Source organism: Anarhichas minor, unplaced genomic scaffold (assembly GCF_050575085.1).
Source record: "Anarhichas minor isolate MPS153535 unplaced genomic scaffold, ASM5057508v1 ptg000014l, whole genome shotgun sequence".
In the NCBI taxonomy this organism is placed as follows: domain Eukaryota; kingdom Metazoa; phylum Chordata; class Actinopteri; order Perciformes; family Anarhichadidae; genus Anarhichas; species Anarhichas minor.
Window position 1 is genome coordinate 967,854 of NW_027466460.1, and position 26,611 is coordinate 994,464.

General features: G+C 41.4%; 1 protein-coding gene and 1 pseudogene across 2 annotated transcripts; one reads left to right on the plus strand and one right to left on the minus strand.

Annotated features, from left to right (window-relative positions):
* Positions 1–1,262: 1,262 nt before the first annotated feature.
* Positions 1,263–9,439, minus strand: LOC142950071 (U3 small nucleolar RNA-associated protein 25 homolog; annotated as a pseudogene).
* On the plus strand, positions 8,734–16,077 carry vps37c (VPS37C subunit of ESCRT-I). Of its 2 annotated transcripts, none has more exons than XM_076091034.1 (5): positions 8,734–9,248; positions 9,684–9,793; positions 11,930–12,101; positions 12,863–12,945; positions 13,240–16,077. In XM_076091034.1, exons 2-5 carry the CDS (start codon positions 9,701–9,703, stop codon positions 13,963–13,965), a joined length of 1,074 nt encoding a protein of 357 aa, XP_075947149.1. In that variant the 5' UTR covers positions 8,734–9,248; positions 9,684–9,700; the 3' UTR covers positions 13,966–16,077. The 2 variants fall into 2 exon arrangements, with proteins under 2 accessions (XP_075947149.1, XP_075947148.1); XM_076091033.1 differs by having other exon boundaries at positions 8,735–9,248; positions 9,680–9,793.
* The last annotated feature ends 10,534 nt before the right edge of the window (positions 16,078–26,611 follow it).

The window sequence follows — 26,611 nt, forward strand, 5'->3', positions numbered from 1 at the left end:
AATGCAGAGGAACTGGTTTTAATGTATAGCTAGTATTTCTAAGGTTTCTCTGGAAACGGCCACAGTGAGATGATTGATATGCATTTATCCAACATTCCAGATGTTGTACATAATTACCTGTTTCTGAAGTAACCTGTGGAAAATAAACTAATGCTCTTCAGCAAAAACCCTCCTGTCTTCATTTCATCCTCTGGGTTTCTCTTTTTTCAAACCAGTGCAGTTAATGAAGAACACAGTTCAGTACAAAATGGACGGCCCAAGGTACAGGGCAACAGTATGTGTATCAAGGCTGCATTGTTTCCAGTATAAGAGATGTATACACGTGTATATTATCCACTATAATGACTTTAATGCCCACTTGCTGTTAAATCATGCTGCTGTATGTACAAATGTCCCTAAACCTGAAGGATTACATGTGTTCTGATGTGTGAAGTAGATAAGGTTGTGCAGACACAAGTACTGCAAGATCTTAAAGAAATCCTGTCTGGGTCCACCTTCAGGCCACAATTCACTTTTTTTGTTGGTTTATTTTTTTGCAGAGTGGTATCCAAGAATAGCAATGTTTTTTTTCCCTCAATTTTTCACCCTTCAATGTTTTTTGTTTAATGATCATCACATCTTTACTGCCAGCATGGCCTGTTAGTTGTATGTGTGGAGAAAGCATTGTTTTTTCTGTCTAACAAACCCAACTTAATGCTTAATTACAAATGAAATACTTGGTATTATTCCTGAAGTGTTTACAATCCGTCTTATGTGTTCATCTTCTTACCTCCCTGACCGTTGATGGTTTCTCAGAGCTGTTGGATATGTGGCAATGCTTTGATCTGTATATGGACTGATTTAAAATCCTGTGTTCTACAACGTAATCCTCATGACTCGGTGTAGCTGCTTGTTGACAGATGCAAAGCTGTTTTAAGCCACTATACATGTTATATTCACTATTTAAGAAGCTTCACATGAACTCAACATGACTGAAGTTGAACCAAAGAAAATCTCACAATACAAAAGTGTCACTTTAGATGACTTGAGTGTTTTATTGAATGCAACACCAAACCAGTGAAGTTGAGAAATGAGTCGGAGCAGTTCACACAATCCTGCAGAAGAATGACCAGGAAACATCTGTAAATAAAGAAACGTCCTCATTAATTATCTCAGTGTTTCTGTGTTTACACAATAACACACATTACTTTATATATATATATATATATATATATATATATATATATATATTTAACAAGGACTAACAAGGACCACGTCAATAACAGTACGAGTTTCGAGAGGTTTATTGCATAGTGGAATGATTGTTAGATTTCAGAAGCGGAAGGGGTCGAGGGATGAATAGATATAGGGTAGGGGTAGAGGGATGAAGGGATGAAGGGATGAATGGTCGGGGTCAAGGTAGAGGGATGTAGGGTAGGGATGAAGAAATTAAGGGATGTAAGGAAGAAGAAACGAGGAGGGTTTGTAGAAAGGAGGTTAGGCGATCGATGGGGACCGTTGATGTCCGGCGGCTGGCGGGAACGGGGGGAATGGAGACTGTAGGGTGGGGGCCGTCTCTTCGGAAGCTCCGGCGGTGCAGAGTCCCCTGTTGTTCCTGTAATCCTGCAAAAGAGAGAGAGAGAGAGAGAAATAGGAGGACAAAAACGGGGTTGGGGGGGAGGGATGTGAAGACAGAGTCGAAGAGGAAGTGAACGGGTTCGTTGTGCTTAAATACTGTGTGCAGAGGAAACGAGCTGTGTTCTGGGCGTGGCCCTGTTCCTGAACTAAGTTTATAAAACTACACATAAGTATATATGCTGATACTCGTCTTTTAGTCCAGCGTGAAAGGTAGCGGCTCAGGAGGTGGAGTGAGAGAGAGAGAAATAAAAATAACGGTAAGATAAATAATATTGTATTGATTGAATCAAAGATACTAAATGATTCATATAGTAAGTAAGACGGACAAATAATCTTTGAATGATTTTGAAAATGAATGAAATTAATTATGAACAAATAGACGTAGCATACAGTTTGTAGGTATGTTACATAATATTACTTTGTTTTTATATTGTAGACTATTCTAGGTCACTTTCTCAACAAAACAGAAGCTCCTACTTACTTTTTCCGGCCAAAGGGAAAACAATGTCAGCCCGTCCCATCGTAGAGTCAATCCGAGTCGCTCTCTTCGGACCACCTCGGCCTCTTCGCAGCAGCCTCCTCCTCGTCGTCGCTCTCTTCCCTGCGTCGTTTTGTGGATGAGTCCTCAAGGCCGACGACATCGATCTCAGGGTCCTCCTCCTCTTCAAGTAGCCCACACCTGTACCTGTCAATAATACACTCAAAAGCAGCATTAAAAGCGTCACCATCATATGGGTCAGCGTTAGGTTCAGCGTGAATCAAAGATAGTAAATGATTAATATATTTTATAATATATTTTGACGCTCATACCAACCTTTTTTGTCCACGGTGAACAGCAGCAGCTCAGGTGGTATTGTATTGTATCGATCCAGCGTGCAGATATGAGGCCCTCAGGGTTAAAGTGGGTTAATCCAACGGCCCCAGTGCAAGGCGCTACATGGGGTGTCATCAGCCCTGCCAGATGCAAAGGCTACCATGAGAACCACTGGTCCTGCTTCGATGTGGACTCAGTGGTTGCTCCGATGACATTTCCGGGAGGATTGATCCATTCAGCGTGCATATATGAGTAGATACCATAGAAAAGCCCCAGTGAAAGACACTACATGGGGTGTCACTAGCTCAGCCAGACGCAAAGTCCGGCCCTGAAGAATAAAGAAAGGTTGAGCTGTGAAAAAATGAAGAGATACTACAGAAAAGCCCCAGTGCAAGACGCTACATGGGGTGTCATCAGCCCTGCCACACACAAAGGCTACCATGAGAACCACTGGTCCTGCTTTGATGTGGACTCAGTGGTTGCTCCGATGACGTTTCTGGGAGGATTGTCAGTTGTCTGGCTGTGATGGCATCACATGGTTCACATGTGGGAAGACCTTACCGGGCATCGTGGTCCATGAAGCTGTCAGAGGAGAACATCTGAAACACATGAGGCAGCTGAACCAGCACCTGGCAGATGGAACCCATTTTCGGCATGTTCTTAGTGGCAATCTGGGACAGAAACCACACAGGGAATATACTTTTAAAAAAACTACACAATCAAAAAGCAATGAAGAAAACTTTCCTTAGATATCCAGCTGCCTACAGTAAACAACTTAGTGTGGGTGCTGCTCCAACCGCTGAGTGTTAACTCAATCCATGAGATCATTTCTACCTCTTAGTCATGTGTTAACTAAATTACAGTTCGTGCTGAACGCTCAGTCCCAGGAGCAGGTTTAATGTTACTGTAATGAGTACCTGTCCAAGGTAGTTGGCGCAGTGCTTGGTGAGGATGTTGGTGATCTGTGGGTCCTGGATGGAGCTGAACACCAGCGTCTGCCGGTAGTGTCTGGCCCAGTTGTTCAGGTTTCACATCCTCACCCTAGAGAAGTCCACTCCATGGGAGTCCAGCGGCTGCAGGTTTATGTGCTTCATCGCATGCTGTAGAGGGGTGGACGATGTCAATTGTTATAAAACATTGACTTATACAGACACCTTAACCATATCATTTTAACCAAACGGATTCCAAAAATAGTCAGACTTAAATCTGAAATGCTCAATGCTCTCCAGCAGTGCTTCTATTTCCTAAATTATAACATATTGTGATTCATCAAATTCTACAATTATTGTTAAACAGCAGATGGCGCCACATTCTTCCCAACAGTAAGAACACAACACCGCTGAAGAGATGCCATCCTGCAGTAATGTGTGCTGTTGAACAGATGTGTGTTCTTACCAAGACGTGTTCCCAGTTCTGCATGAGTAAGACGTCTGCCTGGTCCACCACCAGCAGATCGATGGAGGAGAGGAAGTCAAAGTCTCGCTTACTTTCTCCTTCTGCTCCCAGCACCGTACGGAGGCCCAGCGGTGACGCGATGATGATGTCCGATGAATAAAAGGGGGAGTACAGGCGTATGCTGCTGCTCACAATGGAGACGCCTGGGGAGGAGAGAAGACAGCGACAAGGCCTCAGACGGGAAGACTTGGTGGTTTGTCTAAAGATTGTCTGACTTCTGTTTGTTAAACCGTACCTATCTTGAAGTGATCGTCCACGTTGCCCGAGAAGATGGCGCTGTAATCGTCTGGCCTCTGCTGATTGGGCGGCTTGTCATCTGCCTCTTCGCCGAACTCTTCCTTGAACCTCTTCTTGTTGTTGACCACTATCTTCTTGCCTCTGGTCTCCAGCAGGCTGATGAGCGTCTGGACGACCCGCAGAGCTCCGCCTCGGAACGGAACGAGGATCAGGACCTGACATATTTATAACAATCATTACAGCAGAGAGAATTAATATTGCGCTTTTGAACACTTGTGGCTAAGTGGACACATTACGAAAAGTGATGATAGCAGATCACATGAATGTACTGGATGACCTAAATAACCCTGATTGAGCAATACTGCCGCTTCTGTTGAAGGTGGAGCATCAAGTAATGCAATTAGGGATCACTCTCAGATCACTCATGCATACGACATAACTGCTGGACTAGAATATGTTCAGGGTGAAATATATTGGATTCTACTCACACACATGCAGAGAGACTTGTGAGCAGCAAGTAAAGCATATAGTTTCCCAATGGTTGAACTATTTTGTGACAAATGCATTTTAACACCAAAACAAAGTTTCAATGATTTCGTAAGTTGTACAATGTGTGACTACAAAATCAGCAATGCATCTGAGGCATGATGGGACAATTGTGCACTTTTATTTCCTACTGCAGTACTCTTGATATTTGAGACTAAAACAGGCACAATTTGCAAGTGAAAGAGAGTTAAAAAGTACTTTACTTTGGGCCGGGTCAGTCCTTGGTCTCTGGGTTCGTCCTGCGGCTCAGCTCCAGGTTTAGCTTGGGTTTTCGGTTCCCTTAGCAGTGCGTTGTGAGCCAGGACCTGGCCTTCAGTACGTGGTTGAACACGTGGAGGCAGTATGCACCGCAGACCTGAGGGCCCTGGGTCACAGGACAGGTTTCTGGGTGGTAGAGGTCCTTGTAGGAGCCCATAAGCGCTAGCAGCTCAAGCTGCAGCAGGCTGATCTCCCCAGCCAGCCCCATAGGGTTGCAGGTCTGGTTCAGATCCTTCCAGCTGGTCTTCAAAACTTTGTGGAAAACTGGCAGGTTTGTGCCTTTCTGTGGGCCGATGCCTCCAAACTTCTCCAGGGGAAAGGTACAGAGTAGAGTGCCCAATTTTGGCCACTAAATGTGAGGAAAGGCAAAGATAGTTACGCACATCAAATGTAGTTAGAATTCATTCGAATGTAAAAGTTGGTCAATTTTGCAAAACTGTTAATTTAATACCGTGATCTGAGCCTTGGCTTTGCTGCCAGATGTTATCTTCTGCCAGTGGCGGGCCGTGCATTTTATACCTGGGCCTTCACTGCTGTCTTACCACCTAATAACCTCATGATGGCGCCACAGCTACGGTTATTTGTTTCTAGGGTGTAACATCACGTATTCGTTTTAAACCGTTCGGTACAAGGCTTACAAACCGAACACTAATACTGGTGCATTTGGAAAATGCAGAAGCTTAAATTGTGGTAAATATAACGTTTTCGGTGGACACCGGTCTGTCTGTCTGTTTAGTTTCCGGGTCAGCGTCTGACCCCGGAAGCAAAACAACACGCACAACCTCGCGCTACATTCTCCCCGCAGCGTTTAGCTGTTCCCTACTGATTCAAACAGGGCTAAGCAATCGCCACACAATCCCTATTTCTCCAGACCATAATTCTTGTTTGTAAAAGAAAACAGCCCAAACTGATTGAATTATCCGGACCCTAAACCCACGCAGGACGGTATGCTTCGTAATTAACGGACAATGCATATGGTCAAAATCGATGTAATTAACACAATGACAAGAGCTAACTCACAAGAACCGTCACATATATTCACAACAAAGCATGACAAAACAATCCAGCAACGCTCACACTAAAGAGCAAGGGCCATTCAAATATGTTTACATCAGGGAACAAAATAGCTGTTAAATGTTTATACCTACATCTGTTCTACTTTTTTGCTGCCCTTTTTTATTCTTATATATTTTTCCTTGTTTATTGTAAAATAGTGTATTGTATGTACATTGAGAGCGGAGTGGAAACCGGAGACAAATTCCATGTATGCGTACACATACATGGCCAATAAAGCTGATTCTATTTAAAAGAGTTCAATAACTCGGCTGTGCAGTACATCCGTGCGTTTCAATTCCAGCAAGAGGTCCTTTTCAGTATTTCCCTATTCTTCTTAACTTTTTCAATGTGGAGCTACGTTTCCCTGCGAACTTGTTCATTGATCTGGAGATCCACTCGAGTCCCTCCAAACGTTTTCAAGAGCACCGTAGCTTGTACGTGTCCCGCCGTACTTTGGTGACGCGTAGCGGTCTTGCTCAGGCAGCTTTATAATGTGGCCCGCCACTGCTTTATAATGATGTGACACAGTTGATGTCAGCTGTGGAACTATGGAACATAATTCCTAAAATATTGGAGATTATATGTTAATATTTCTAAGTGAGCAGGATCGTGGTGAGGTTACACAATGTAGTTGTATAAATAGGCTGCATATAGTGAACGTGTTTCATTTTATTACATTTATTAAAGTAGCTGAAATAAAGCCACTGAATGCTGCTGTCAAGAACATCATAGGTGTCTAATATTTAAAATCCACTGTATTTTAACCTTTAAATCACCCAAAACCTTTTACTGGAAGTCTATATTGGTTACCTCGATGACACTTACTGTACACAGTAGATTTGGGTGGGGACAAAATAACAAACAGCTTGCACAAAGCCTTACGCCTCACAAAGATGGCATTCACTGCAGGGCAGAATGCTGTAATAAGTAACATTATAGTGTTTTTACTCGGGTTTTGCTGAAAAAATATGTGTCTTATTCAAGTGGTGTTAACTGGTGCCATGCAATACACTGTTTATATGACTGATGGTGTCATTCCATACTCTGAACCAGGGTAGGATATTTTTAATCAGTTGTTGATGCATCATTGGCAACTGTATACGACTTAAATTGCATTTATGCAATCACCAATCCAAATTCTTTGTATGTGCAAACGTACTAGGCAATAAACTGATTCTGATTCTGCAGCTTCAAAAGTTTTCACTGAATTGTTAAGGATCGCTTTTTACACGATTGCTTTAATTTCATGCAACTATTAAACTGAAAATATAGTCTGCCACACAAAAGGATCAAATACTGAGGTTGTCTGTAAAAAGGTCAAGCAGTGTTCTTATTACTCTATGTTGATATACAGGATGCTCAGAACAAAGACACAGGCAACACACTAGCCTTTCTTATTCCTGTGACCACTGAGAGGCTAAATGTCTAATATAATATGAATAGAGACTTGTACACCTCCCCTTTTTCTTTACCTTATCTTACCTGCTGTACTTTATTTGGCTGTTTGGCTGTGGGTCTTAATCTTACACTTGGGGTGGTCTATCTTTGTGTTTTATGTTACTCCTTTTTCTTTTAATTTACATCTCATAAACATTGTCGTTTTTAAATTCCTAATAATTCACTGTTGATTGTTGCTGTTCATTGAATTTTTTTTATTCCTTCAGGATAATAATCTAAAACAGTTTCACTGATTGAAGGCTTATAATAATAGATTTGTGACTTCTTACCGAAATTGGTATTCTTGTTATGATGTCAAATCCTCTAAAACTGCATTTAGAGAATATACAATAATATAAATTTAAAAAACTCTGCATAAAACCATGGCTTTTTTTTTTTTACAGTTGGCAACACACTTTATACTGAGTTCACTTTTTCAAAACTTCTCAGGCACTTCTCTTTAGATTAGATTAGATTGAATTTATTGCACACCTCTCCTCTTTGGCTTCTCCAAAGTACATTAAAGGTGCATACAATACACATTATCTACATGGATCTCAATGCAGCAGCTAATCTCACATCAAGGCAATAGAGAACCATACATATTCAGACATGTATAGGACACAAATACAAAAATACAATAGTCAAGACAGTCTGCATTTGTTCCGATCCACAACACATCTTCTGTCTTCTCTTGCAATTCACATAGGAAAGACTCTGCATGCCTGATCTTCTGCAGATATGTCCTGACATCCAGCATGCATTGTGTCCAAGACAGGCATCTGATCATGTGGCTGGTGGTCATAAACTTTCCACCTCCATGAGAAAAATAATTCCTCTATGAGGTTGAGCCGCATGGAGATGGTGAAACGCCACATTGCAATTGCAAAACATTCTGGACTCTGCCTCATTTGCCTCTTTTCCTCACAAGTCTTTTCACTCAGTAATGTATGTGCCAATTAGGAGAACAGAAAGTCGTATGTAAATATGTGCAAATGCAGTGGTGTGCAGCTCCTCCAGCAGAGCAGGGTGACGGATATTTAGCCATCGACAGAAGCACTGGCAGCAGTAGACGGGACATTACCGTCACATAGGGGTTTCCCGTGTATCAGCTGAGCACGGGACCCGACCATTACCCTGCGACATAGGGGACACCAGAGGGACAATGGGCCCAGTTAAATCTAATCGCACACAAATACGTCGGCAAATACTATGTATTTAAAATATGTATTACTATGAATCAAGAGTTCGTTACAGTTCAACTGTGCCGTTTTAGAATATTTTAATTTTGTCCGAACACCCCCGCAAACCACGGAACGTGGATAGTTCCCAAGATGGCTGCGGTTTCTGTCAGTGTGGAGTGAAACTTTCCTATTTTAGTGAAGATTATGTAATTTTCCAACACATTTTGTCGACTGAAGTCGTATGATTATTAAGGTTAGCATTGCCGGAACACAGAGGTGTTTGATAGTGGTCGTCAGGACCGGGTGGCGGCATTCTGGGCTCCGTTTTTCATCGCCAAATCGCTGGGCTTTCCTTGAAGTTGACGGTGGCTAGATGCCTGACATTGCGATCATACAGACTGTTGTTGCCATCATATCGTTCAACGCGGAACTGTCCGGTGAGATTGGACTTGGCCGAGTAGCTAGTTAGCTCAGCGGTCAAAGTGCGTCGAAGACGACTCGGCAGCTTTTCGTTCAGCTGGATTCCGTCGGGGCTGGTCGGAGATCCCGAGGACGTGTCACGTCACCTGTCACTTGAGATAAATAGTTGGTGTTGGATGTCACCACCAGTCAGTGTCGGGCTCAACTTGGTTTGCTAGCGTCGTGTAAGTACCAGTTTATTTTTACCCGGTGTGTTGCTTCGCTGTTACCAGTGCTCGTTTGAACAGCTTGTTCTGTTTTGTGGCCTGCAGTCACTTAACTCGAGAGGATGACTGTAGTATGACTCTTTAACGCTAACTATAACACTATCGTTAAGTCAACTGTGTACAAAATAGTGCACTCCAAATGTTACCATCGCTACTATTAACAAAAAATGCCCACATTTGTCACCTACCACTGGTTGCTATTTTATTAAGGGAGTGGCTGCATGTAACATGGTTTGTTTTGCCTAGATTTGTTAACAATAAGTCCATGGCTATTAATTATCTACTCAACTGTGGTAGCATTAAGATTCAGAGGCTGGGCCTCTCTGATTGTCCACTTTATGTTTCCAAACATTGTTTTTAACTCTTATTTCCTGGTTCCTTTATGACAGACAGCCATCCTGGCAAATCAAATGGAGAAGCTCCAGGACCTGAGCCAATCAGAGCTCCAGGAGCTCCTGGACAACCCAGAGAGGGTGGAGTCTATGGCTCTGGAGTCTGACGAGGTACAAATTATGATTCACTTTCCATTTGGCCTTCATTCTTTCAATGCAGCATGTTTCAGCTTTTCGAGAGGCTGAACTCTAAAATGACAAGTGTTTTGTGAGACATTAGGAATTAGATTTTAAAGTCATTAATCCTTGCAGGGTGTTTGGTTAGTTGACCTTCTCAGTGTGGGTGTGTGACACAAACCACCCTAATGCTAATGAATGATATGCCTTGTTTCTAGTTTAGTGGACAGTCTGGGTGGGGTTAGTGAGTCATTCTTTCCTTCTTTGGTAGCCACAGAAGAGAACTAAAGCAATGTTGCTGGCCAAATTTGACAAAAACCTATAGTACTAGGAAGCTCCCATTAATGTGAATGTTTAGCCCTGGTAGTCCTTCCCACAACTCTGTATATGCCCATCACACTGCTCACTTAAACTCTGCCTTTCAGGTTTCGTGTTTTTTGTCAATTCGCTATTGGTAATATAACACTTATACCCTATTACATTAAAACAAGCACCCCAGGTTCCAGTCGCATAGCCAGTGTGGTTATGCGACTGGACAGACACAGGCTAACCTTCTGTGTACATTGAACATAGGCTACAAGTGTGTGTCATTGGCTCAGATTTAGGTGGTTATGTATTTTGCTGCTGAAACAAAGTCGGCTAAACTTCACTTTCTCTGGATTTGCATAAAAGCATGTGTGGAAAAAGGTGCTGCCAACACAGAGCAGTAAGTTACTGAACACACTAAACACACACCAGCTGTAATCTGAAAGCAAGCCTGTGATTGGAAAATATATATTTATTCATACTTGAAATTCACTTCACAAGGTTTATGGAACCTGTACATTTATTCCATACAGTTTAATGTGGTTGCTGTTATTAAATGATATTGTTCAATAATAATCTCTTAATTTTTAGTTTTGATTGTTGCAATTTGAGATGTTATAGCTGCTCCTTGTTGCAGTTCCCCCCCCCCCCCCCCCCCCAGTCTCCCCTACTGTAACACTGAAACCTGACAAAATGACCTACGGTAGGCCAGTAAAATGCAGCCAGTTGCCCGATAACGTAAAATGACAGCAAACAGCTGTTGCGAAGCCGAGAAGAAAACCTGAAGCCCTGGGCGCCTTTACCCAGAGTGCCTCGACAAAACAAACACAAAATGCATCACTTTGCGCTGCTTCTTCCAGTCCAGAAAGAGCGCCGTAGTGGGACGGCTGTGGCACAGAGGTAGAGAGGGTTATCCTCCACTCTGAGGATCGGTGGTTTGCTCCCCGGCTCCTCCAGTCAGCACGTCCGTGGGAAAGATTCTTCGCCCCAAATTGCTCCAGAAGGCCGTGCCATCGGTGTGTGTGTGAATGTTGACATGTAGCGTAAAGCGCTTTGAGTGGTCGGAAAAGACTAGGAAGGCGCTAAGTGAATGCAAGTCCATTTACCATTGACCAGTGTGTTGTTTAGGAACAGATGAGCAGAACCAAAATTATTTTCTTTATACGACTACCCAGTTCTTGAGGTGGGTGCAGACTGTCAACATGGTTCCATCTTTTCTAACATTCATTTCTAATGTGAAACCAATCTCCACCGGTTATCATGATTAAGCCCGATGGATTATATACAGTGTGCTTTGGCACATGCAGTTTTACTGCCTTTGTGCTACAAAGCCACACTGAACTACAATAACACTGAATCAGCATATTTTCTCTTATAGAAAATACAGCATATATTCATATTATACATTCACTTTTTTGAGCTGTTTGCTTACAGTCCAACAAACTGTATGCCTAACAAACTGCCTTGTGTTTCTTTGCCACAGCTATTTTTCATGTATGCGGTGGTACCACTTTGAATTATGTTTTTAGTTTTTTTTCAATAAGTCTGTTTCACACCACCGGAGTTGCAGCTGAAACAATGCGGTCAAATTGTCGTATGAGATAACAAAAAGATGCCGTGGGTATGTTGAACTCGCTTTGAAGTACAGGCCTCTGGTGTCAGCTTTGTAGTTTGTAATACTCTGTGATACTGACCCAGCTCTACACCTCACAGAATATTTGTACTACAAAAAATGTAATAATAATCCCTGTACATTTAGTGGCATCCACAAAATGGCTAAAATGTAAAGCTGCCATAGTCTGATGCTTGGTTTTCTTCCCCTAGATCCAGAACATTCAGCTGGAGAGAGAGATGGCATTGGCATCAAATCGCAGCCTGGCGGAGCAAAACCTGGACATGAAGCCTCGTCTAGAGTCAGAGAAGGAGGTACTGGTGGAGAGATATTCTCAGCTGGAGGCCATCAGAGAAACCTACAGACAACACTGCTCCCTGAGAGGTAGGAGGGAGGGACAATGAAGTGAATCTTGTGGCAGGGAGGAACAAAGGCTGGATGAATAAATGGAGTGAGGGATGGAGGGTTGTGTGACTTTTATCCGGTGACTGGAGACACTTTAGAGTCCAGCTGTTATTACAGTCTAAACTATGCTTCACTCTGTTTAATGACGTATTCTCATCATGCGAGCCTATAGCGCCAACTTCTGACCAAATACGCTGTTGAGTTTATTCACTCGAAATCAGTTGATGGAAATGCACCTAATTTTCTTTTTTTGCGACATTTCTAAAGTTTGCTTAAAATTCACTTGACAATTGAATGGAAACACAGCTAGTCTCTCTCTCTCTCTCTCTCTCTCTCTCTCTCTCTCTCTCTCTCTCTCTCTCTCTCTCTCTCTCTGTCTCTGTCTCTGTCTCTCTCTCTGTCTCTCTCTCTCTGTCTCTCTCCTTCTGACTCTTTCTCTCCTTCTGTCTCTCTCTCGCTCTGTGTGTCTCTTCTGTTGCCAAAGCATCAAAATACAATGGGTCCAAATATTTAGACGGAACACTATAACAGCAATCTGAACATTAACACAACATCATTATTGATATATCTTAATAGTGTGTGTGTGTGTGTGTGTGTGTGTGTGTGTGTGTGTGTATATATATATATATATATATATACACACACACACACACAGTATATGCTGTGCTTGTATTTGTCTCTCTCTTTCTCACTCTGTACGGTATGTCTGTCTCCCTCATTAACGCTCTCCTTGTCTTCAGATGGGATGGTGGGTCAGGTGTCCCCAGAGGCTTTGTTCTCCAGACTACAGACAGAGGGCAGCAAAACGGAGGCAGAGTCAGAGGTCAGAACTGTTAAACACACACACACACACACACACACACACACACACACACACACACGCACACACACACTGTGGAATGATGTTTCCCAGAGAATTTTATTTTATTTGTGACGGTAGCTCTTTAAGCAGTAAAACAATGGCTAACAAGTTTTCAAAAAACATTCACCTAAACACTAAATTCTTGTACAAACAGCCTGATGATGAAATCACACACACAGATACAAAGTGGACCATCTCTTGAGTTTAGTACTAGTTTGATCTGCTCAAACCCCGGTTGTGTGTCTCTGTCTGCAGGCTCTAGCCGATGAGTTTCTGGAGGGCTCTCTGCCATTGGACCCCTTCCTTGATCGCTTCCTCTCCCTGCGATCCCTCGCTCACAAAAGACGGGTGCGGATAGAGAAACTCCAGGAGATCCTACGACAGAGGAGCGAGGGCAATCCCAACACCATGACACCATCAGCAGGCATCAGCCAAGACCCCGCTGCCACCCCCTCACCATGGAATCAACAGACAACAACGGCAACGGCGACAAATCCGCAGCAGCCAAACTCCACAGCTCAGTCCTCCAGCTACCAAAACCCCTCGCAGCCAGCCACCTCGTCTGCAGGGGGCCCCTCCGGTCTCCCCTATAGCCCGTACCCCGTCTCCCCACCCAACCACCCTGCAGCGGCAGCAGGCTCCGGCCCGGCCAACACCCCGTCACAGTTCCCTCCGTACCCAGGTCCCGGCTCACCTTTCACCCCAGCAGGGAGCTACTCCGGCCCCAGGCCCGCTTTCGGGCCTCCGGCTTCATCCGCCTGCCCTTACCCGACCCCGCCCTCCTTCCCTGCCCCACACCCGGGCTCAGCATTCGGCCAGTACACCCCGAGCCACCCCCAGAGTGGCCCCGCGCCCTACCCGGCCTCCTACAGCTACGGCGGCTACAGCTACCCAGCCGGGCCCGCGTATTCCAATTCTCAGTCGCCAAAAGGGAGACCCATCTACAGACCAGGATATGGAGTTCCACAGCCGTACTCATGAAAGCACTACTGCTCCTCCGTCTCAATTCTTCCTCTCAAATCTTCTCTTCATTGCTCTCTCACCTCCCTTCCTTAACTCCAGTCTCCCCCATCCTATATCCCTCTCCTCCTCTCGCCTTTTTCTGCCCTCCCTCTTTCTTTCTACCATACTGAGGTCTCTCGCTTTACTTATCTTTGTTGCACTATTTCTCTCTTTCTCTAAATATCGGTCTGATGATCTCTCCCTCTTTCTCTCTTTCCTTTTCCCTGTCTCTGTCACCCTACGACCCACCAACTCCCCAACACTAGTCTCAGGTTGTTGTGTTTAAGTGTTAAAGCACTTGTATCTGGCCCTTCATACCCTCACTCTCCTCCCCCTCTCCATCGCACCTACCCTCCTCCTCTTCCATTTCTTGTGTGTGTGTGTGTGTGTGTTGCTATTTGGCAATCAGAAAGTCTTTGTTAACACACAAGTGCACTCCCCCTTATGACAAATGCATGTCTTTGTAACACTCCATCAGTGTCCAGTAGCTGTCTGATTGACTTTGTTATTCATGAGCACAATGTGCGTAGAGAAAGCGACTCATGATGGAACCGGGTGGTGTCATGACCCCTGGGCTCATAAAATGCAATTGAATTGGCAAAGTTGATGGCTGTCACAAAATATGGCTCTTATATTAAGTGAGTTTAAGATGTTAAGATGCAGGGTTTGAGAGAAGCAAATCCTCAGCAGTAGCTGCTGGATCTATCAGCTCTTCCAGGCCCTTCCCGTCTACAAACACATGTTTCATTATGCACATACCTGTAGACAGTGGGCAGAAAAAAACCTCCAGTCACTCCTTCATTTTTGTCAACCAAAGAATCTTGTGTCGATCACACTGCTTTTTCTTCCCATTTTAATTTAACGTTAACATAGAAAGTGGAAGCTGCAGCTGTGTGTCAGCCGCTGTGCTGGTGATGTGGTGACTACTCGCTGTGCTAGTTGGTGAACTACTGCAGCTGGCTAGCTAACCGCTAACATTAGCTAGCCAGCTGGCAACAATAGTACCAAGCGTCTTCTGGTTCATTCCCCCTTTTCCATTTGTTCCCAGAATTGTTGTTACTTTTTTTGTTCTTTGTCCGTTTGGGGGCAGTGTAAATCTAGTTCCACAGTAGCTGATCCCCCGTTAGATGGGTCCTTAACAAACCTTTCCTTCCAGTCTACCGTGAATTCAAATTCAAATGCTTTCCCCAAAGCGAGTCCATTTCTAGACCCAAATGAAGATGGCACTGTGCATGAAGGCACCGGTCGTCTTCAGTTGTTAGCCGTCCTTGTTAGCCTTAGTCTTAAATTTGTAGTTTCATGTATGTATCTCATTCCACAAAAAAAAGAAAGTAGTACTACCAGATGTTTGTAAAATGTTTACTACAACATACATTAGCTAGCTAGCTGACTTACATGAGCTAATGCTAGAGACAGACTGCCCACCTCTCCAACAAGTATAATTAGAAACCAACTACACCTCACAACTGGTGCTTTTCAGAGTCCTCGGGCTCCTTTCACCTTTTAAATGCTTGGCTTGGTTTGTCAAATCTCCACCGGTAAAGCATGGTGCTTTTATTCTAAGAGCAGGCACAATGAAACCTGGATGGGTCTATGTGGGATTAGGGGGGTTAGGAGGGGTCTGGGAGCACTGTGGTCCTGTAGTGACACCCTCACTGAAACAGTCGTTCACAGTTTGAGCCAAACACACTTTCACGTCTTTGTTCCCACTCGGTCTGTAACGTCCCCACCCACACTGCTGTCCTCATCCCGTCCTCCTGTCCCGACCTCCTCTCCTTCGCTCCCCTCCTCTTTTCATCTGCTCGTTGAATATGAACTGATGCTTGACAATGATAACCAGAAGAAAATAGTTTTATTTCTATAAGTTCACGCTATCCGTGAGAATACATGTGACGTGTATAGTTTAATGGAGTGAAAATATAAAGTTGGAGATCAGTTCTGTGTCAATTTAATCAATACAAATAATATCATTGAAATTGCAATGTAGGTAATTGATGAAAGCTCATTTATGGATCTTTTAGAGGTACATGCCGCCTCTCTAAATTTGTATTACACTGTGGAATAAACATGAAACTATAATATCTCATGAAATTGTTACCTTGCAATGTCACATTTCATCAAACTCATTTTTCAGAACACTTTGAGTATCATCACTATCTTTAAAGCAACTATACCGTTAAACAGTTCTCTTGCTGATATTGTAGCACCATCTTAAAATCATCAGTGAAGAATTGGGGGGGGGGGGGGGGAATTCAGAGTTGCTGTAACCAACATGCCAATAATATCACATACATGTGTTCTATTCAAGTTCAAATTCAACCGAGCTCTACCTTGAAGTGATTTTAATCTAGATTGGTCCCAGCCTCTAAAATGTTGTTCTGCTTCTAACACGAAGCACGGGAGTCATTGAAGGGAGCTCAAATGGCGTACTGAGTTGGTCATCATTGAATCTGTCATGAAACGACTGGTCTGTGTAAAGGCAGCGAGATGAAGAAAGTTAGGAGGTAGCAGTTTGTGTTTGTGTGGTTAAAGGCAGAGCAGAGGGCCGTAAACACAGCTACAGAGCAGCATCACACGTTTATTTCATGACACTGCATGCTGCCCAGACGACCAGGAAATCATTTGCTTCTTTTTGTGTCAGAAGGGACTTTGACCTGTTGGATTATTTATTGTAGCTGTAGTTGGTGTCCGAGCCACATTGAGAATCTTTCACTGCTCTGTCACAGCTGGAGTTTCATCAGGATTAGTGCAGAAACGTGTCGCTGCAGTTTGGACAAGCAGCCTTTCAGTGTTCTTATGACCGCCTCTGCTCTGTTAATGTGGCCTCCACAGGCCGCCTGGACATCTGGAAGAGACCACCTTGGTAGTCATTAAAAGGACAATTGCTGTCCGCCATCAACCCCAAATCCAGGAAACCACAGCTGTGGACGGAGGCGTGTCCACTTTAGTTTGCTCTTCTTCTGTTTGAAACCTGTCTGACTGGTTGTCTGAGTGCTCATCTGCACTCGGTTATAAAGTTTATCTACCATGTCTGCAGATCTCTGCAGCATTCCTGTCAGTTATCATATCTGTTAGAAATGATGGGGAACCCAAGGAAAACAAGTCTAGGTGGTTTTTATATTTCAGTGGCAACATCTCTGGTCCAAGTCCTCATAGATATTCCATTCAAAATGTTTGGCCCCACTTTCTGAGCACAATGTTTGCCTCATATTTAGTGCTAAATGTGTGCATTGAGTATGTGCTGTATAATATAGAATAATACAAATGTATTTCTAGCATTTAACAATTCCAGCTCAATGATGTTTTGACATTATGTATATGTCAGAAGCCTCATGAGAACTGTAGTTGTATTTGTAGAGGGCAGTGGGCGTTTTACCACTGCACTTCCCAAATATCAAATCACATTCAAAACAGTCTGGGTTGTACGGTCACATCTTTCTTTTGTTGGCAATGACAACATGGACAAACCTCGTCCAACCATGTGACCAACTTTCTAAACCTGATGTTATTGGCCGACTCAGAAGTGTCCAGAAGAACGCTGGCCATAATTCCAGAGCCCCAGAATCATGATCTCCTTCTCTCACATGGTTTGATGATTCGGTTTAGTTGCTCCTGCTACGTCTGACTAATTTGTGTCCGAAATTTGAAAGCTCATCATTTGTTTGGTGACAGATAAATAATACAATTATATTAGTATGATATGTCGAGGTTTGCTCATATACTGGTAACAAAGAGAGAAACAGTCCGGATGCACTCGATCACAGGCCTGGACTGGTTTAGCATAGTAAAGCCTGTGATACATGTGTCAGTGTTGGGATGTCATTCTGTTAGGCTAAAGTACCCTCGGCTAGTCTGGGGAAAACACATTAAAAATACATCAGATCAACGACAGTAGTTTGCTCGTTTATATTACTAGCAGCAGCCTATGCTTTATAAAGCCTAATAAGCTGTAACTAAGGGCTTTAATCATGGTTAATAAATACTGTACTAATGTCTTCTAGACTAGTTTATCGTTAAAGCGTCATAACTGGATTGTAGCAGTTCTTCATAAATCCATCACTAAGTTTGTGTGTAAGGTTTCTTCTCCAGTAACTGCCAGCCACTTAAAAAACAAATGATTTACTAAATCAGGTTGCACATTAAAACTTGTCTTGGCTAGTTAAGACCTTAGTGTAAATTGGTTGTTAGGCAACACCTGTAGTAGTACTGTCCAATCAGGAGCTGCCGATTATGTAAACGGGGAGTCGCTGTAGCATCACAAGCTAGGTCTTAACTTCTAAAACGATATCCCAAACTTAACTGCCAGTCCTTTGTTGACATGGATACATGCATATAGAAATGTGGTCCGCTCTAAAGTTAGCAGTATTCATGCAGAATGAGTCGGAAATATTTGATCATGCTAAACTAGTTGATGTCATTTAGTATAACATCTTGTAATATGGGGTATGTTACATTCCATTTGTGAAATGTGATTGAAACTCTCCAAAGTTCACATCATTATTGAGCAGCATTTCGATCCGGTGTCGGGTCAGACGTGTCGTCCAAATCCCATTCACCCTTTATACGGTCATCTAAACCGCTCGTATGTTAGCAAGCTAACGTTACTTTTGTCAGTTAACTAAGCAGCAGTCAGTGGCAACATCTGTAATATTTCATCTTTACATAAGAACTAGTTTGTGTGGCTAACCTGTCTTAATTTAGCGATGTGTAAATCTCCACTTGGTAAACCAACCCAGTCTCACGGCAGTTTGTAAAATTGTCATGAATTCTAAACTATTGATTCGTATACATGGACATGAATTTAACTTTTTTTTTTTGTGTTGCTCAGCACGACTTCGGTTTAGGAAAAACATCATGGTTGGGCTTAAAATAAGTACGTTAAACTTAAGTTAAGGTTAAATTTAGGAATAGACGCCACAAAAGGGTCACAACAACACTTTGGGACACAAACACCGGTCTCGAACAAGTCGCTGGTCGTGTCCATTTCCCCTATTTCTGATGTCTTCTTAGCTTCAGGATCAATGCTCTTTGATCTCTGACATTCTGGACCAAAAAAAACATGAAGAAGAATCCCATGCACAAGAATGAATGGATTAGCAACATTCATAATAGGTCAATTTGTGGACCCAAATATGTTCTTATTAATATCTTATAACTGATGACATTAGTAAATGATTAACACGAATAAGACATTCGTTAGAATGTGTAAGTCCTTTATGGAGGGGGCCTTATTAGACCATGTCCACCTACAATCCACAAACATGTGATATCTATCAGCAGGTCAGAAAGATAACCAGACTGGTTGACGGTATTATGCCACCTGAACTCACTGCTGCTGCCACACGATGGCACAAGCTAACAGACTCACACCGTCTGGGGTTTGACACATTTCCTGTGACCTGTTGTCAGTCAGTCGTCATTGTACATTTGTGTGTTTTACTTCTATATCACCTGTGTTTCGGTCAGTTCATCTTTTACTCACTTCACACAACACCAGTGTTTTGGCTGTTTTTAGTTGGCTTTGAGTCAACACAACTAGGGGACTTCACTTCAGATGAAGATACCCTGATACCCTTGAGCATGGCAAGCTTTTCATATCCAACTTTATGACGGGAATGATTCTAGTGGGTTTGTACTGAGGACAACGAATGTTTTAGAAGAAGCACAAAGGCGATGTTTTATTATTATCCAGAGGGATATAATGTTCAGATGGATGTATCTGTTCTGTATCTGATGGATATGAATTATATGATGTTAATGATGACTGCAGATTATTAAAAAGCCTTTTTTGTTTTCTTTCTCTTGTTTTGGGGTTGTGACTAATTAAACAGAAGTTGATCTAAATCAAAACAGTCTGAATCGTCATTTACACATTGAAGTGCTGTCCATTTAATAGCTTGGAGGACTAAATAGACATTGAGGAGATTTTGCATTTATTGGGGTTAATACAAATCAATTTACAGGAGCTGTATTTAACTTTCTCAACATGAATATAGTGTCTATGTAAAGATGTTCAGGACTCTCTCCCTCTCTGTGTGTTGCTATCGGAGCCTCTCCTTGCTGGTTCACATAGCCGGGCTGGCCATACTCATGCTTTTAGTCATTGTGTAAAATACCTGGTGGGGGTCCCGTCTACCCCGACCAAGGAGAGGCATTCAAAATGCTCCCAATCTCAGATCTTGCAGCTTTTAATAAATGATTTGTATGGATAGAATATTATAAAATATCCATCACGGTGCTAACCCGTGCCTTGTATGAGACAGTTATATAAGTTTCAGCAGTTGTATCTTTTATTCAATGCTATGCCGGCACGATAGATCTGTAGACCTGGTTGTCGTCAGGCCTCATATATCATCTGGTTTTGCTCATATATCAGTATAATCGTGCAACATATTCTTCGGGGTTAGTGATAGTTCATGTATCAGTCGCACATTCATAGAGCTAGGAGGGGACACGTAATCTCAAAATAATATCATCAACTTCAGTAGTGCCACCATCGCTGTGTCCCAAGGGAAGAAACTGTCCTTTGTGCATACGCTGTTGGGTCAGCTTGACCATAGAGACTCTGGTACATGGAGTCGTTAAAACTTAGAGGGTTGACTGGCACAAAGCTGGGGACGGATGGAAGCTTAAGATAACTTAATTTAAAGTACGCCCATGCACAAAGAATTGATAAGGTAAAATATGGTAAAAGTAAATTGATAAGGTAAAGATGTAGACGTTATGTCTGCATGACAAGCGCATAAAGATGTGTTAATGTAAAGATAAAGACAGTGATGTCACCATAACGGGATTCCAAAGGTTTGTTAATGTAAATAGAAAGACAGTGATGTCACCATAACAAGATTCTAAAGAATTGATTAAACATAAATATATGGATGTTATGACTTCATAACGAAGTTTCAAGAGAAGAGCAGAGGAAGTTAGGCCCAAACGCCAGGGGTACATCCGAATAAGGCTTCATTAGCAGAGAAATGATATATCTCATGTGACCAGATGTCTCAAAAGCCCCCAATGTACCGGGGCTGAGAGTGGATCGTTGATCCTAAATGTATGACACAATGAACGAGATGACTGTCTAGAATATTGGGAGTGGGTGGGTGAAAAGAGGGGGGCCGATCATAAAAAGTGGGAACAAGGGTATAAAGTAAGGAACATTTCTTTGTTTGTCAGTTGATTCCGGACAACTCGGTTGACTTGTACTCTGTGTGATGCAAATAAACCTGCGTGAACTGAAGAAACTCCAATCGCTCTCTTGTGTTCTGTGGTTGTTCGTTACCGAGTTCCGCTTCGTTAGAATCCTGTGGTATCTCACCACGAGGCGGATAGCAACCAGTTATTTTAAAGCCAGCCTTCAAGTATTAAGTTCAATATAAAGTTAAAGTCCAAGAAGTTGATCATAGACATAGAAAAACCACAACAAAACATAATCCAAGCACTCCAAAATATTAAATCACATGTTTTCTGTAATAATCTTTCCTTTGTTTATGCTTCTGTTTGTTTGAAAAACCTGTGGGTAAGTCTTACATACCTAAAACCTTTTGTTTCTGTGCTATCTTATTGTGATATTTAGTGTTTTCATTATTTTCAATTTGTTTCACCTGTCAAGTCATTACCTGGGTCATGTGATTGCCTCCCATTTGTGGCCGAAACATGTTGTGGCTCACTTTTATTGTTTTGGACGGTGTGTTTGGCTCACCGCTGACAGAACTGCCAGTACACACACGGCTGTACCTCTCAGCAACTCACCCGCTGCTACGCCAGCAGACAGCTTGGTGAGTTTAATTTTTTTTTTTTTTTTTGGGGGGGGGGGTTAGCCAATTGTGAGTTGTATTCATTCAATCACACCTCTGCCCTCATCAGTGTCCCTCATCGTGGCTAGCGGCTTCCGTGCTTTACATTCATTCCACCTCAAGCAGCTCAACTCTCAGGGTGAAGTCATGAATCAGCGTGTTTCATCTGAACTCTCCTCTCACTCGGATAAAAGCAGTCAGGGTATTTAATTAGTTTCAAAGCGCCGTACAAACTCTAACATTGTTTCTCTTTCTGTATCCCCTGTTGGCCTGTGAAACTTTTACAGTAAATTCTATAATAGGCTCTTTTCACAGCAACCATTTTGACATGTCATTGCAGGGTAACGTTAGTGTGTGTTATCACAGGAGCAACATTAACACCAGATCAAACTCATTTTATTGTTGAACGTTAGTCCATTGTGGTCCATTGTCTTAGCTTCATTACTTCACCTGATCAGCTCATCACACAGGCACGTTTGTTGATTTAAACTGTATGGTATTGTTGTATTAGCTTTTTGCAAAGACTTGCACTGATGTGTTAACATGTGTGAGGCACATGCAAACCCACAGTTGCACACCCAAAGCTTCTTTTAAGTCTGTTTATCCTGGATGTCAGAACTTTCCAGAAGTTCAGAACATTGTGTTTCAAAATGTTTTATTGTGTTTGTTTTAGTCACTCGTCATCAGAGATTGAGGATACCAGCCAGACGCTGCAGTCAAGTCCTCTTTTAAGGTGTTCTCTCTCTTTATTGTTTTCATTCATGTGAGTTCATGCAGTTCAAATTAACTATACATGTGTATAAGACTTGTTAACAAGCTAGACTGTGATGCAGTTCTATTACACTGTTCTTGATGCTATTTTAATTCAGAGTTACACTGTTGATGCTAATGAGTTCAGTTAAGCTGTTCATTAACGATTTTATTAGTTTATTAGTTTTCTTCTAAACATGCAGTACATTGTGAGTTTTGTGATGTAATACAAATGTCCCTTTATTGTTTGTCTTGAGAACATGTATTAAACTGCAACAATTATATTGAATGTCTATTGTGATTCTTTTATTTGTTGGGAATTAAATGCAAAAGTAGTGGGTTGTTTTATCCTTTGTAAATAAACGGTAACATTCTGGCATATACCGTAAAATCACAGAAAAACCCAGTTATCCTAATCACATACCATAAGTAATCCAGTATACGGTAAGATACCGTAAAAGTACATCACGGTAGCTGCACCATTAAAAAACAGTAAATTACTGGCGTCCCTGCTCCCAGTAAATTACCGTTCATTTATGGTGAAATTGTTTAGAGTGAGGACAGTACTTGAGTAGCCAAAAATAAGTAAGTTACATTCCATCACTATTAGAACAAGATCACAAAGTTCTTTATAATTCTAGTCTCGGTAGCACTTTATAATAACTACACACTACGAAGCATTAGTTAAGTATGAGTAAAGCTGGTCTATTATGTGTTTCATTATTGTGTTTTCATACTTTATAAATGATGGATTCTCCATTTGTAAATGAAGTATTATATATTTTACAAACCAATATTAAGGAGTTATAGATGATTAATAAGATAATTTATAAAGTGTTAGTAAATAATTAATAACTTATTTAGATGTACATTATTCATGCATTTATATATATATCATGATTTAGATATGCACTAATGGTTAGGGACTATGTTAATATATGCTTTATAAACGCGTATTAATACTGCAATTCATGATTAATTCATGATTTATTAAGGTAGTTACTAGTCCTTAGTAAAGTATTTTGTGTCACCTCATCTAAAGTGAGGACTATTTATGCCTTACAAAGCATTTATAAATGACATTGAAAGGCCAGCAGTGCCTCAAAACCCATAGTTTTTGAACAGAAAAGGCAAATAGACGCAACACAAAGTGATAAAGTACATATCAACATGTATAAGTGATCAGAGTAAGTGCTGTTATATGTTGGTCCTACACTCACAACAGTCAATTTTCCATATTCTCACAGTAGCAAATACGATTTAAAATGGGTCTGGATTCGTCTGAGAGAAGCTTTTAGTGATGTTACGGGGTGTCGTTTGGCATTGGGAGTTCAAAGCAATCATGTCATCGTTTAAGGTTGCTGTGTAAATCTTATAATCTAACTTGGGATTCAAAAGAGCATTTGTGCATTGTCACATTTGTTAAATATATTATATATATATATATATATATATAATGACCAAATAGTTTTTTGATCACTTTGTTGCTTTTGTTTTTCATTTTATGTAACGGACTTCAGATTTATGTTATCTTAATTGAGATATTATTTACAGTACGAAAAAAAAACAATGTTAAAACTTTTGCTGTATCCTAATGTATTTTACTAATCAATGCAGACAAAAGCTCTGAAAGTGCTTCTTCGACAATGTATCATATTTCATAAGATGGTGTTTTACTTCAATTTAATAACAAAACCTGAATGAGACCAACAACTTCTTCTGTCCCACATACACACAAGAGAAATCCACTTTTTACAGCATTAACTTAAAGACATTGCAATACCTTTAGTAAAGTGTACAACACAACAACAACAATATAAAAAATAAAATAATGAAAAAGATCATAAAAAAGATGTGAAATTTGAATAAAGGTATTAACCACATAAACAAATAAGAAGTGATCCAAATATAAAACTGAATGAATGAAAAATGAATGCCAATAAAAGAAAAAACTGTTGAATTCAAAACAGATAAAAGTACAAAATATATGTAGGTGCCAATGCACATATTAAAACAAGAACAATTTGGTGTAGGCCATCTTGTAAAAGTAAGTTTAAAGGCAAAAAACAATAAATTATATAAATATATATATATATATATAGTGCTGAATGTGTGAGAATGTTGTTATTGATCTAATAATTTTCCGTCAGCAGCTGTTTCCTCATCATTTCTGGATAATATCAGTTGAATTGGATGTAACCTACATTCAGTATGCAAACAGAACTAATATCAGGTGAAATGTGGTTAGAACAGAGCCTTGGGAGGAGCTACACAAACTGTGAAGGGTAGAAAGTTTGATCTTCTTAGATAACTACAACGTATGAACTAAAAAGGAACTTTTTTTGTTCATGTGTGCCCCTGATTGGATGCACCTGTGTCTCATCACCTACACCTCCCCAGTCTATTTAAACCCTGTGTTCGCCTGTCTCTGTGCCAGTTCGTCTTCGTTCTCTGTGTCCAGCGATTTCCTCGTCTTCATGTTCCTGGGTTTTGTGATCTCTGCTTGTTTTTTACTGACCTCGTTTTTGTCCTGTGTACCGAACCTGTTTTGACAAGTAAAGACTGTTTTTCGGCATCCTCTCCTGCTCTTGTGCATTTGAGTCCTGTACCCTGGTTCCACGCGTCGTAACAGAGCGAGGAATCGAGGAGGCACAAAATGGGGACATGAGAGAGTCTTTTAAGTCTCCATTCATCCAGAGGGTTTTATTGTTCAGCTGAGTTTTTAGAGGAGCAACCTTGTCCAGAGTGGACAGGCATATTGTATCAAAAGCATTTGTGAGGTCATTTGCATCTGAATAATATACTTTTAAAGAGAGGAATGAATGATCCTCAAATACACTTTCATTTTGTAATTTGTCTCCACAGTCTGAACCACAGTGTTAAACAAGATGCACATATGATCCGACACTGAAAGGTCTCTGATGGAGAGATGTGTGACCACAGTTTTGAGTTGGGACCTTAAAGAGTTGAACAGATCGTAAGATTCTGTGTTATTTTAAAATGCTCTAGAGGTGCGATTTTAATTTCTTTATTGTCACACACCAATCACCAAGCCAAATTCCGTGTTACATACTTGGCAATAAACCGTTTCTGATTCTGATTCAATGACCCCACCCATCCTCTCAACCATTTCAGTTGCTGCCATCAGACTGAAAGTCACTATGGACAGCAAGAATAAATACAAGAAATTAGGGATGATAAGTTTGAAATATATTATACATATATATATTTGCATATTGCAAACTTAACAGAAATTCTTTATTCCATCAGCTGTAACCATTCTCAGAGCATGTTGTATGCTGTGTGTGAGTGTGTGTGTGTGTATTCAATAGAATGAAAAGTTCTATTGTACTCTAGATTTCGAAGCTTGTAGAATAATAGTTATGTGCATGGTGCAATGCTTCTGCTACTGTAGGATAACAAGTTTCCAAAATGTGCTACTCATTGTGAAGAACTTTGAGTGAAGGAATGAAGGAGTCATTTCTATTCTGATTTGAGAACACATCACCTCCTGGTTCTGTTACAAGTGAAATATCTTCTTCTCCTGACTCATCAGCGCTCTACTTCATTACCCCCGTCACTCTCGTTTTCTGTCATCCTCCGCCTCTGGTTTACGGAGTCGTAAAGACACCAAAAGTCCCGCAGACTTTTACCTCCCCCTCTTCTCTGCTCGGCACAGTATTTTCTCATGGGGAGGAGGCTGTTCACAGCCAGCACATAACACCCATGTAGTAACCCTGGGAAATGAAGGGTGTGCAGCGGTGACTGATAAATATTTGGTTGAGTATTTATAGTTGATATCCTTTTACATACAATATCTAACAGCTCTAACAGAGTGTCCATTTACTATTTAGTCTGCTTAACATTTTAAAGTTAAATGCATCAATCTGGTGCACTTTGTGAGCAACGGTAAGAGACTAGGGTAACACTTTATAATAACACACTATGAAGCATTAGTTAAGTATGAATAAACACTTAATTCATCATTTATAAAGCATTGTTCCTACATTAATAATTCATTAGTATGCAGTTCATAACAGTTATAAATGTTTTATTCTTGATTAATAAAACAAACAAGCATT

Coding starts and splice junctions, on each gene's coding strand:
- vps37c (XM_076091034.1), top strand. CDS start 9,701: ATGGAGAAGCTCCAGGACCTGAGCCAATCAGAGCTCCAGGAGCTCCTG. Junction 9,794..11,929: donor TGGCTCTGGAGTCTGACGAG/GTACAAATTATG, acceptor TTCTTCCCCTAG/ATCCAGAACATTCAGCTGGA. Junction 12,102..12,862: donor ACAACACTGCTCCCTGAGAG/GTAGGAGGGAGG, acceptor CCTTGTCTTCAG/ATGGGATGGTGGGTCAGGTG.